Genomic DNA, 11,885 nt, shown 5'->3' on the forward strand with positions numbered 1-11,885 from the left:
AGAGGCACTGAGATAGACACAAAGGAGATGAGGTTTACGCTAAGACACAAACAGACTAGCACGTTGTGTACTCTAGGCTTCATCTCGATGCTGTTGGTCATCAACATACTCTCCTCATGCTTTCACAGAACAACAGCCGCACTAATTCACAAGCGCCTGGTAGACATGGTGTACTGTGGGAGGCCGAGCAAGGGATGTCAACCTTGTCGTTCTCGGAAGACAAAGGTGAACCCGTCTTTCCTAGGAATTTACTTCAGCTTTGCTAACCAGACTGTAGTGTGACGGAGCTATTCCAGCTTGTTCTCAATGCTTGAAAGCTTCCCGCGAATGCTTTGGCTATCGCAACGAGCAGTCTCTGATATTTCGAGATGAAACCCGCAAGGTCGTACGGAAGGCCCGAGGCAGTAGTTCTACACTATCGCGTAAGCATACAGAGCGTGCTACTTCCCCAGAAGAGCAAATTGCGATCCAAGAACCTTCAGCATCTACTCCAGAAACTAGTCCTAGTACTTTAGCTATTATTACTCCCTCCCGTCTAATAGAGGACGATGCGGCATCTTTTTTCTTCTTCCATTATGTATTGAAAGAGCCCGCGTTCGCGAATGGGCTCTACGATTTTCTTCCTACGCTGTATTCTCAAGGTTCATCGGCAGTATTTCAAGATATTGTAACTGCGACGGGTCTAGCAGGTCTCGCGAACCTGAAAAGATCACCTACGCTCATGCATGCCGCAAGAGCCAAACATAGTACAGCACTTCGCACTGTCAACGCCTCCCTTCAAAACCAGCAGACAGCAACCTCCGATTCGACCTTGATGGCGGTCCTCTTGCTCGGGCTTTTTGAAGTAGGTCGATTTCCCTTCTCTTGGAGACAGTGTCTGAACATGATAAACAGAACATCACTTGTTCGTCTCCAAATTCAATTCATACGTGGGCTAAACACGTGAGTGGAGCGCTTACGATAGCTCGTATGCGTGGACGGCAACAGCTTGAACATGACCTTGGGCGTCGACTGTATCTGCATCTCCGAAATCAAGTGGTATAACTTTCCCATTTCTACAAAATTTGAGAGGTCACTAATCATGTGCAGTTGATCGACTGTATGCAAAGGCAGGAGGCCATACCAGACATCATCACCGAATGGAATGCAAGCTCATTACGTTCTGGACACTTTGAAGAAGCAAACGGGCTTGGGTTTGTGGAACCTCGCTTGTTCCAAATCATGGCTCAGCTTGCCGCTCTCCGTCATAAAATCAAAGTCAAAGGTCATTCACATGCAACTACTGCAGAGGCAGTATCCATTGACAACGACCTCATTACATGGGCAGCGACAGTTTCTTCAGACTATGCATATACTACGGTGTCTCATAGTAGTTCCAACTTCCCATTCCCGTATTATCACAACTACAAATTCATCTGGAGTGCTACATGCTGGAATATATATCGTACTGCCCGGATATTTGTCTCCGACAAAATAATTCACTGGTACTCATCGTCAAACTCCACTGTCGCGTCGCAACAGATACTTTCCGGATATATCCAAAACGAAGCAGTGCTTGCAGACGAAATCTGTGAAAGCGTGCCTTATTACTTTGGCGGAGACCCAGAATGTGTTGATTCCTTGCCAACCGCTCCTAAAGCAGCTTCGGGCTTTGCCCTCCTCTGGCCTCTATACGCAGCTGCAACGACATACTATCCGAGCAAGTTTCGAACTGGCTGGATTGTAAAGCAGTACGACGTTATTGGAAATATGCTAGGTATACGATTGGCATCTGTGTTTGCGAGCACGCTCAGAAAGAACCAACACATCAGTGTCTGGGATCGTGACCCGGCCGATTGTATTGAAGATGATGAGGTGTGGTGAATGAGGGAGGAATTGTCTCGTTAGCATGCTATCTAACATCTCGGCCCGCCTGCTCTGAAAAATATGCAATATCTGACAGGGATGTTGGGTCTAATGTCCCCCCGCCGTTATCGGCCTCGTTGTAGCTTTTTGATCAATTAGCCCCGCCGGCATAACAAGTTATATATTGCTATTTATTTCTACCGCCTTTAAATCAACCAATAAGACTGAGTGGTTTAGTGGTAAAATTAGGTAAGCATTGTCTACTCAACTAACTATCTGGTCATCAAATTGCTAACGTATACAAGCCGTTGCCAAAAAGCACAATCGGCTAGCCCCGGGTTCGATTCCCGGCTCAGTCAATACATTTTTTTGCATTTCATGGCTCTAAAAGTCTAACTATATTATTTTTTGCCTCCTCGGTGTGTGTTCATCATATTTCGTCTTCATCACTGGTTCAGTGAAATCTGCTTAGCTCCCAGTTCAGCTTGAAGGTCAAATAAATGGTCAGGGCGACAGCAGAGCAGTTCCCAGCTTTAGGACATCAAGTAATACCGAAGACGAAGAAGACGTAGGAAGTTAGCGTGAGTTTCAATGTTCTACCTCCTCTGCTGCGAATTGTTGGTTATGGAGGAATATGTTGGACTTCCAGAGTAGTGAATGGGGGCTGTGGATATGATTTCAGTATGTCAGAGAACCGCTTGTAGAGTGTCTAGAGCTCTATATAGAAGGGCAGCCGTAGAAACAATGGATACATTCAATAGACTCTGTTGTCATGGGCTCTCCGAAGCTTCATTGAAAGCCAAATACAGACACCTCAATCGTACAGTGCTCGTTTGGGATATGTAACTTTTGACCTGACCTAATTGAATGAGCTTGGAGCTGGGCGAGAAACCCTGCGAGTTGCTTGGATCATAGGTAAAGGCTTCAGATTCCAGACGGCTCTTGGATAACCATAAAGATATATACAATCTACCCAATACATGACTCGACTAAAGCCTCTGCGGGACAAAAAAAACGAATATCCAAAACCGGACTATAAGACCCAACATATGACTCCACCCATGATTTGCAAAAAGTATGCTCTGGGGCTCTATACCATGCGTGGCTGTTGTTTACTCCCGTGTTTTGACCAATAAATCCTCTATTGTCTGCCCTTCGTTAGGATGCCTCGCGGCTCAGATCATGCGCCCAACTCCTTGTTAGGTTCCAAGTTGAAGTTGTTGGTGTGCAGACCTTTCAGCACATCTTCTCCATCCTTCGTCAGATCTGGCTTTCCAATCGGCGTTGTTGCGCCTGTGAAAAACCGCGGTTGCCACTCCGAGTTTCTCGCTTTCCGGTCTGCTGCCTTTTCCCTTTGACGCTCCTCGAGCTCTTGCTTCAGCTGCGTCGCGAGGCCGAATTGTTTGTTGAGAATCGCATCCGTGACGCCGGCCCAAAACTTTCGGGACTCATTGCTGAGCTGATCCTCAATCGGTGGGACCAATTTCGCAACAGGGAAAAGGGGGTTCAAATCTATGAGAAGAAGTTTCTCCTGCGAAAACAATGTTAGGAACTTTTCCCATGCCAATGGAGATATTACGCACTGTATTCTTCGCGAAAGCCTGGCTCCCGAGGGTGTAGTAAACCTTGTCCTGCCAATTGCCTTCGATTCTTCCCAGAACGTCTTTGTCCGGCACATCTTTTATCTTTGCCTTGGTATCATTCTCGGGATCGTACGTAAAGATGACGCCTTGAACCTTGTTCTGTGTCCGTCCTAGCCAGCCCTCTTCGAGATATTCCAGGATGACTTTTATTCGGGTTTTCGCACAAGTCACGTAACAGGTATCGGCAACGCTTACGCTAAGAGAGCCTGGTACATGCTGTCAGTATTTGGTTCATACAGTGAGGGGTATAGCTCAGACACACCTCTAAGTAGGCCCCCTAAATGAGCAGCCGGATGAGTTAGCTGATATTGCTCACCACCCCAATTTTGCAATTCTATGAAGATGCCCAAATTGTGTGCTCCCGGAGTGACACGAATGCTGGTTCCGGTGAACTTTGCGCTCAACTGGTCGAAACCGCGTGCAATGATTCCCTTTTCCGGACAGTCGACAAAGAATGCTGAAACCGGCGGATGATGTGATGTTTGCTCCGTGAGGTATGAGATCCTGACATTCTTTGTAGACTTCGTCGATGCTGTGCTAGCAGCGCTGCTAGTGGATTTGCCGTCCGGTGCGTGTTTGATAGGCGGCGCAGTGTCTTCGACTTCCCAATTACACTACGGAATTTGTTAGTTTTGAAGATCTTGAGGGCATCACCCGTACGCACCCGGAAGAACTCTCCGAGAGTCGAATTGTAGGGTTTACATGGTTTCCCTTTCACGTATTTCTACCACCCGGGTCAGTGCAAATACCACCTGTACGCAATCATTCGTACCAAGTCCTTTGTAAACCAAAAACGTAGCGTTCCAAGCATACGGCCGAGGGCCTCTTCCGAGTCGCCAATACTGACTATGTCAGCGTTTTGTCCTTGCAAGTATGAGGGAAGGTGTAAGACCTGATGAATGTCTCGGGTCGGTCCAGATAATTCCAGTACTCTAGTACCCAAATCAGATCGGCTCCTCTGGGGCGTATCAGGAGTTCCGATAGCATGTCAAAGGATGGGGCTCACCGAGATTCGGGGTGGGCTCTAGCAGTTGAGCAGGCAGAGAAAAGCGAACAGCAGCAATGTCTGCAACCCCCATGAATCTATTGGGAAGGCACAGGCATTAGCAGTGTCTCGGACGGTGAACGCATACAGCAGCCGTCTACGCGAGACTCGTACTGTGCCACCTACTTCCGGAGTATACCCAAGAAAGTCCGCAATTTCGACGTGTCATCCGGTGCCTTCTCAACTGGAGCAGTGGCTGGGGTCGCGGCCGTCGAGGCCTCTGTCGAAGTGGCGGCGGATGGAGCTGGGGACGGCTTGACCGCCACCTTTGGAGCAGCCAGGGCCGGTTCCGCCATGAAGGGCACGGCGGTTGTCTGGAGGGCGAAGGAGTACAGATGGAGGAGGGGCGACGCCCTAAAGTTTCGGTGCGGGAGTCCGGCGTGATGTTCTAGCGGCGTAGAGGCGGGTGGTGGAGTGGTGGAGTGGTAGAGTTGGGCGAGGAATACAGCCTGGGAGTCTCGTACCTAGGTAGATGACATCAACAATACAGAGCTTAGGTATCGCACTTGGCACACGCCCTCCACGCCTGAGACGCCTCTCCGTCGCTGCGCAGGCTGCATCACAGGTTCCGAGCGGGCGCGTATCTATCATTGTTGACCTCGAGCATTGCGCGGCGTCGGAACACTAGGGCCAATCAATCTTCCACGAAGCACGCTGACGACTAGCCATTGCATGTGCACATGGGCATGCAGCATGGGAACACCTCCTTGCGTCCGCCTGCTCACTATCGACGTGCCCCTCGCATGCATTCCAAGGTCATTATCATTATGCCGAACCGCTAACCTTGCTGAGGCACATATCCGCGCTGGCTTCAACAAATTTCCACATATCCCAAGACGGAGAGCATTTATCTTCTTTAGATCCCGGAAAATACATTGAAGCAGCCCAAGCAGTGGTAGACAGTGTACACACGAGACACTTGCTGTAGAAATAATGCGCCACCTTTTCCATGCCCCGCGTGACATCAGCACTCATGGCCCCAAGACTGACCTAAACAGATGCTGGATCTCCAAGGCTAAGTTTGATACATGAATTGATAGGTTGCTATGTATCCCGTCTACTTGATCATCAACAGTAGCACAAAATATCCCCAGAGCCGCGCAAGACTCTAATGTGCCAGTATGCACGGTCAAAATAAAAAACGCCCGGAGCCCAAATTGGAAAAGGGTGAATGGTTGTACATAAATCCCATATCTATTTTACAAGGATAGGGGCCGTCGTTCTGGCCCTATCGGCGGCCAGGTCTGCCAATTTCTGAAGCTTCTCGGTGCGGATTTTGCGCAGGTATCGGAATAGGAGAATGAAGAGCAGCTCAACCCTGGTTATATCGTCAATATCCTGTGAGGTGTATATTGGGCCAGTAAGAGTGTGACATACCTCTCCTTGGTCATCATTAGGAATCCTTGGACCAGTAGTCCTTTCAAGATCTGCGGCCCGATACCCTTAAAGAGTCCAAGAAGGCCTTCGTGCTCAATGATGAAGGACATGACCTCTATGAAACTCTTGAATGGTTTGCCGTTGCGCGCTGGTGGTGGCTTCGACTGAAGGCCAACCTTGGCCACTATGAGCGGCTGGGTTGCAATTGTTGCCAGTGCTTTCGACATGGACCCTAGAACTTCGGAGAGCATTAGCTTGCGTTGAATGATGCTGAAAGTGACTTACTGAATGCCTCCCAGGGCCTCAAAGTCGTCTTCCCGGGGTACAATACATCCCGTAATCGCTGATAAGCTCCGTATGTGATGGCCGGATTCACAACTAAGACCAGGCTTGCCTTCAACCCCCGCCAGAGGCCCGTCCATCCATCCTCGCTATTCACGACCTCTCGACCTGTCGCTATGAGTCCTTTCCTCTCCAACTTAGATACTGTCTGTTGTCGGGTTGTCACCACAGCCACCGGAATTGTGAAAAGTTGAGCGACGGCGCCTGCGACGGCGCCCAACGAGAGCTCGATAGCGGTGCTTGGTTTACCCTGGACCTTCTGCGAGGAGATGTAGAGCGTTCGGACTACCGTGTACCAGTAAAAGTATGCAAAGTTCGTTGATGCGACTCCAATCAGAGAGCCCGTTAAGCCGGCATAAAGGCCCGGAACACCATCATCCCGCACGATCTTGTTTATGGCGTCCAGAGTCGAGGTGTAATGTTCTCCATCGGCCGGGTTGGTGGGTTCTGCCGAGGGCTTACGTTTGACTTGTACTTGGAGCCGCGTCTTGACTCTGTCAGAAGTGTTAGTATGGTATTATAAGCTCGCTGTGTCCTCGACTTCCGAGGGTCGTTGGATTCTGTCATTCTGCTGGCTCGGAGTACTTACATGTCCAGCGGATAGACAATGGCATTCGCCAACACAGCACCAGACGCACCGGCTATAGCACTGCCCCAAGGCGGTAGTGGTGCAACCTTGGACTGCCCAGCCATTGTTGCGGCCGGTGAGAAAGCTGTACGGAGGAGGGAGGTTGGAGGTGACGGAAGCGGGGGACAATGATATAGCTTGTGGTCAGGTATTCATACCAAGTGCTAGAGAACTGAGCAGACGAGGGAACACCGTGTTTGGGGAAAGGAAGATGGGAAATCCTAAAAGGGAAGCGGCAACGAGAGACATGGTTGGAGTGGGTGGTGGTTAAGCACATCCCCATCCCGGCCTACAACCGAGGCAATGCTCTAACGGAGGTGTCGTTTCTATCACGTGTTCGAGAGCAACTGCAGCTTTTTTGAGATTGGAAAGTAGCTTGAGAAAGCGGTACCACTTACATTGATGCCCGCCGCCTGGTTAGTACTACGGTATCCAACTGCTTTGACAGGTGCATATAGTCAGTCCTTACCATGCCTCTTCAGTAATTGAAGGGTCGACCTAAGTATGGCAATCCCAACTTTGCGCGTGTTGAATTTCACATGAAAGAGGGCATAGGTAAAGCGTCATGCGCTAGGCATTCTAGGCACAGGCACATACGGGGAGGCCGGGACGTGAGCCGCAACCACAACACCCAATGGCCTGTTTATGGTAATAACACCACTTCCAATACGCACATTTCCTCGGCTGGCCTAAGACGGGGCCTAGCTGATGGGAGAGTTGGGAAAGCATGACCGCCCGTGCACGGGAGCGGTTAGAGACGCTCATCGGGGAGGTTAAGGTGATTACTATCCTATGTCCCGTTCCCGTCTGATTGATCTAACGGTGACAGAATCAAGAACGCTATCTTGCTACCGCTAGAACCAGAGACGAGGCGCTCAATCACGCACGCCTGGCCGCAGAGTTCTCGTTCAGAGCTTTTGAGCTTTCTGTAGAAAAGGGCGAAAAGGCTGACCTGAAAGCTAAATTCGAAACATATCTGGGCCAGGCTGAGCGGATCAAAGCAGCAAACTGTTGGCCTCTCTTAGCGTCCACTAGCATCTCTACCGATGACTTAGCTTCTCCACCGTCAAGCAATGCTTTCGATGATCTCCCAAATCTCGCTGCCGATGAAACGCTACCGCACGACTTTGCCAACAAACTTACTATTGGAGAGAGTTCTTCTCCCACTCCGATTGTGGGTCAGTCTACTCCTGATGCGTTCATCAGGACTAGTAGAAGTGCCTCCTCGCCTGCGTCGAAACTAGAAGAATCACTATTTTCGCCGTCTGACCCATCACTGGAGCATGCGCCATCATTTCTAGAGGACTTTGACTCAGTTCCGCTAAAGGCGAACGCTCTTACTTACGCACTACTGAATCGAGAGAATGAGGTTCCTGTCAGGAATCAAGTCGAAGTACCGTCCTACGGCCAATATTCCGCATCTCTAGTAGAAACAAAACTCCCTAGTCATGGCTCCTCACCTACCATGGATGTCAAATCGCTCAAAGAACCGATATCAAGCCGAACGTTGTCCAAAAAAGAACAGATCATCTTGCTAAAGGCCTCGAGAATCAACGGCTTTGTTTTCCCTCCTTGGAAAGAGCCACCCGTTCCGTCCGAGTTTCACCTCGAGTATCAGGCTGAACCCTTCCTGTAGGTCTCTAACTCTCTTTTGTCCTCAGTGTCTAACCTGTGTAGGGACGTCGTGGAATTGAAATTTTCTTCACATCAGATGGAGCATTTCCAATCCTGGGCACGCGCCAAGGATGCACTTCCGCCTCCGTCCTGGTTTCCTGGCGATCGAAAAGATCTGGTTCCAACTATGCGGGCTAGTCGTTCCGTAGATCTTGTTCAAGATGCTGCCACGGACTGCTCGGTAGTCGCCAGCTTATGCGCGGGCATAGCAAGGACAGAACGGGGCCATGATTCGGTCAGTAGTTTCCCCACGTTTGCTGTCTTAGTCTCATACAACACAGGTATTCTACCAAACAATATGGCCTCACGACCAGCCGAGTAAAAGGCCTACAATCTCTCCAAACGGGAAATACGTCGTTCGCCTGAATTTTAACGGCTGCTGGAGAAAAGTGATTATTGACGACCGACTTCCACTGTCAAAAACAAACCGAACCTTACATGTGGTGGACCGGAAGAACTGTGGACTCTTGTGGCCCGCACTCCTTGAAAAGGCTTACCTCAAAGTAAGGGGGGGCTATGATTTTCCTGGAAGCAATTCTTGTAGTGACCTGTGGGCATTGACTGGATGGATCCCCGAGCAGATCTATCTGCAAGAGTGAGTAAATACAATCAACGTTCATATGATATTGCTAAGAAATACTCTAGAGGCGATCTCGTCCCAAGCCAGCTATGGACACGTCTTTACGCCGCCTTCCTTTATGGCGACGTGCTCGTTACATTGGGCACTGGCAAAATGACACATCGAGCAGAACGAGAACTAGGCTTAGAAGGCCAGCACAGCTACGTTATTCTCGACATGAAGGAGACTGACGAAGAGAAAGCCTTGCTGGTTAAGAATCCTTGGCTTGATGGGAAAGGCTGGAGAGGCCGTCGCCCGTCACTAGACTTTTTAATGGAAGATTCGTCACTAAATAGGACTTATCCAAGGTCAAAGGAAGCAACAAAATCAAACGCAAAGCACAATCCCTATCCCTCAACGTTCTGGATTGGCTTGGATAGTGTGGTACAGCATTTTGAGAGCTTGTACTTGAACTGGAATACAGGTCTCTTCAGCCACCGACAGGATATCCATTTCTCATGGGACCTGCTGGAACGCTCCACTGCCTCTGGCAGTGTCGCAGACCATCCTCAATTTTCCTTTACTTCTGATGTTGGTGGGGTAGTCTGGCTAGTTCTGAGTCGCCATTTCCGAGACACACCTGTAGATGCGCATAATCAGTCGGACGCGTTCAACGATGGAACGGTCCGCTCTGGTCGGGACAAGGCCACCGATGACGACCCTTTGAAGGGCTACATGAACATCTATATTTACGATCGACAAGGCCTGCGCGTGTTTGTCAAGGACAATTACTTCGAAAGAGGTCAATACGTCAACACACCGCAAAGCCTACTCCGCTGGCAATGCCAGCCAAACTCTACCTACACCTTAGTGATAGACCAGGAAGATTTACTGCCGTCGCTCTATACCTTTACGCTTTCGGCGTTTTCGAGCTCTACCATGACACTCGAGCAGGCCCGGAAGAAGTACCCACTCGAGAAAAGGATATCCGGCAGGTGGACAAGTGAAACGGCCGGAGGAAACACACACTCCACGAAGTACTTTGACAACCCACAGTACAGTCTGACGATCGGACATCACACTCCCTTAGCCATTCTGATCCAGACGCGTGACGGGCGTCATCCTGTTCATGTGAAGTTAGTCCATGGGCACGGAAAGCGGATTCACAGCATTCAAAGCCGAAACATTCTCGCAGATTCTGGAGAGCATTGCAACGGTTGTGCTCTGGCCGAAGTACATGACGTTCCTCCAGGAACGTACACGATCATCTGCTCAATGTTCGAAGCCGACCAAACCGAGGAGTTCTCATTGACCGTATACAGCGGGTCTAAATGTGTCATCCAACCTATACCTCGGGACGGTGCTGGGATGGTGCCAACGAGGTTGACCGATGCTTGCTTCAATAGCTTGGTCAACAAGGTAGCAGCTCCTCTTGTACCTCGCAGAATCGCAGCCATCACAGTTATCGTCAAGTTTATCTATGCTCGAACGCCCAATACGACGTTGGCGCTGGGGAAAGACGTGAAGAATCGAAACCCGCTGCGGGTATTGATCGAAACCGGTAGAGGGCCACAGAAGGTACTGCTTGCAAGCAGTGACAACGGCGAGTTTAGTGATGCTGGGACGATCAGAATACAGCGTGTAGACTTGCGACCGGAGATGCTGTACGACGGAGATATCTGGTTGGTTTTAGAAAGGCTCACCAGTCCTGGCAGTGCTATCGAAGAAGGGTTCACTGTAGAGTTACTCGCGGATGCACCTCAAGCGTTTTCGGCTGGGCTGTGGAGGATTTGGGATGATTGAGAGTACTAGTACGCTTCCTTGCGTCTTAAATACACCTTCAAAATACAAACAAGAGCAAAGAACTTCGAAGAAATGGTGTATGAGCTCGCTATAATATACCTTGAACACGAGTGCCAAGTGCCTACGATTATCTTATACAGAACGAAACTCGACAGGTCCGCCGTTGTGATCGGCAGATATCCTAAATGCGCAGCATTGGAACAAGAAAAATAAAGAGAGACATTGCGCTGCTAAGTCCTGCATTAAAAAAAGAAAGCCAAATACGACCCTATAATATAGTTGGTATAAGCTTCTATTTTTCTTATAAACGGGCTATTAGCCAGCGGCGATAATAGTGCAGTGCTATAAATAAACTAAACTAATAACGCCTCTATAAAATAAAGTATTATTAATAATAGCCTTTTTTATATAAGTATACTAAAGAAGACTAGAATTATCTACTTAATATAAAACCCCTAAATTAGCTAGGTTAAAACCTAGGGGTTCTAGTAAAGCAACTTCTAAATAGTATATTTCTAAGATAGCACTGGTATAGGTATAGGTAAGTATAATAGTAATTTCTAACTTATATTCTTAAAAATTAGTAACTAAAAGAAAAAGGGATAACGTAATCCACAAGTTAGTGGCCCGCACAAGCTAGTGGCCCACCCAACTCAACACGCGACGCGTCGTCCAACAACCACCCCAATGGCAGCACCACAACAACAAGAAGCCATCTTTCAAGAAGGCAGAGTTATTCTAGGCGTTCAAGCCTACAAGACCGGCCAAATTACATCCTTCCGAGGCGTTGAGAAACTATACGATGTGCCAAGAAAGACGGTTACGCGTCGCGCCCGTGGTATTCCTCCACAACGCGGTGCTATCTCCAAAAATCGCCGTCTTACACCTGTACAAGAAGAGGTTCTTGTACAGAGGATTCTGTCGATGGACCAGCGTGGCATGCCGCCCCGTATTGCTACTGTACGGCAG

General features: G+C 49.1%; 4 protein-coding genes and 1 non-coding gene across 5 annotated transcripts; 3 read left to right on the plus strand and 2 right to left on the minus strand.

Moving 5' to 3' along the window:
- The first annotated feature begins 117 nt into the window (after positions 1–117).
- BDZ99DRAFT_181049 (uncharacterized protein) lies at positions 118–2,038 on the plus strand. The gene is made up of 5 exons (XM_033713052.1): positions 118–225; positions 278–422; positions 483–844; positions 895–1,038; positions 1,090–2,038. The coding sequence occupies exons 1-5, from the start codon at positions 166–168 to the stop codon at positions 1,861–1,863; spliced, it is 1,485 nt and encodes a 494-aa protein (XP_033581586.1). The 5' UTR covers positions 118–165; the 3' UTR covers positions 1,864–2,038.
- Positions 2,039–2,067: 29 nt separating this feature from the next.
- BDZ99DRAFT_t17 lies at positions 2,068–2,204 on the plus strand. The gene has a single exon. It is a non-coding gene; the product is annotated as a tRNA-Ser (tRNA).
- A 400-nt stretch (positions 2,205–2,604) lies between these two features.
- On the minus strand, positions 2,605–5,071 carry BDZ99DRAFT_407905 (uncharacterized protein). Its single transcript, XM_033716495.1, has 8 exons — positions 4,660–5,071; positions 4,495–4,571; positions 4,381–4,420; positions 4,261–4,330; positions 4,153–4,212; positions 3,751–4,102; positions 3,429–3,694; positions 2,605–3,376 (listed from the first exon to the last, which is right to left on the minus strand). The coding sequence occupies exons 1-8, from the start codon at positions 4,827–4,829 to the stop codon at positions 3,026–3,028; spliced, it is 1,386 nt and encodes a 461-aa protein (XP_033581587.1). The 5' UTR covers positions 4,830–5,071; the 3' UTR covers positions 2,605–3,025.
- A 292-nt stretch (positions 5,072–5,363) lies between these two features.
- Positions 5,364–7,134, minus strand: BDZ99DRAFT_506074 (mitochondrial carrier). Its single transcript, XM_033724152.1, has 4 exons — positions 6,842–7,134; positions 6,196–6,746; positions 5,911–6,148; positions 5,364–5,851 (listed from the first exon to the last, which is right to left on the minus strand). The coding sequence occupies exons 1-4, from the start codon at positions 6,943–6,945 to the stop codon at positions 5,728–5,730; spliced, it is 1,017 nt and encodes a 338-aa protein (XP_033581588.1). The 5' UTR covers positions 6,946–7,134; the 3' UTR covers positions 5,364–5,727.
- Positions 7,135–8,091: 957 nt separating this feature from the next.
- Positions 8,092–11,173, plus strand: BDZ99DRAFT_434349 (cysteine proteinase). The gene is made up of 4 exons (XM_033717439.1): positions 8,092–8,512; positions 8,558–8,789; positions 8,836–9,149; positions 9,200–11,173. The coding sequence occupies exons 1-4, from the start codon at positions 8,346–8,348 to the stop codon at positions 10,914–10,916; spliced, it is 2,430 nt and encodes an 809-aa protein (XP_033581589.1). The 5' UTR covers positions 8,092–8,345; the 3' UTR covers positions 10,917–11,173.
- The last annotated feature ends 712 nt before the right edge of the window (positions 11,174–11,885 follow it).

The sequence above is a fragment of the Mytilinidion resinicola genome, assembly GCF_010093595.1.
Source record: "Mytilinidion resinicola strain CBS 304.34 unplaced genomic scaffold BDZ99scaffold_3, whole genome shotgun sequence".
NCBI lineage: Eukaryota > Fungi > Ascomycota > Dothideomycetes > Mytilinidiales > Mytilinidiaceae > Mytilinidion > Mytilinidion resinicola.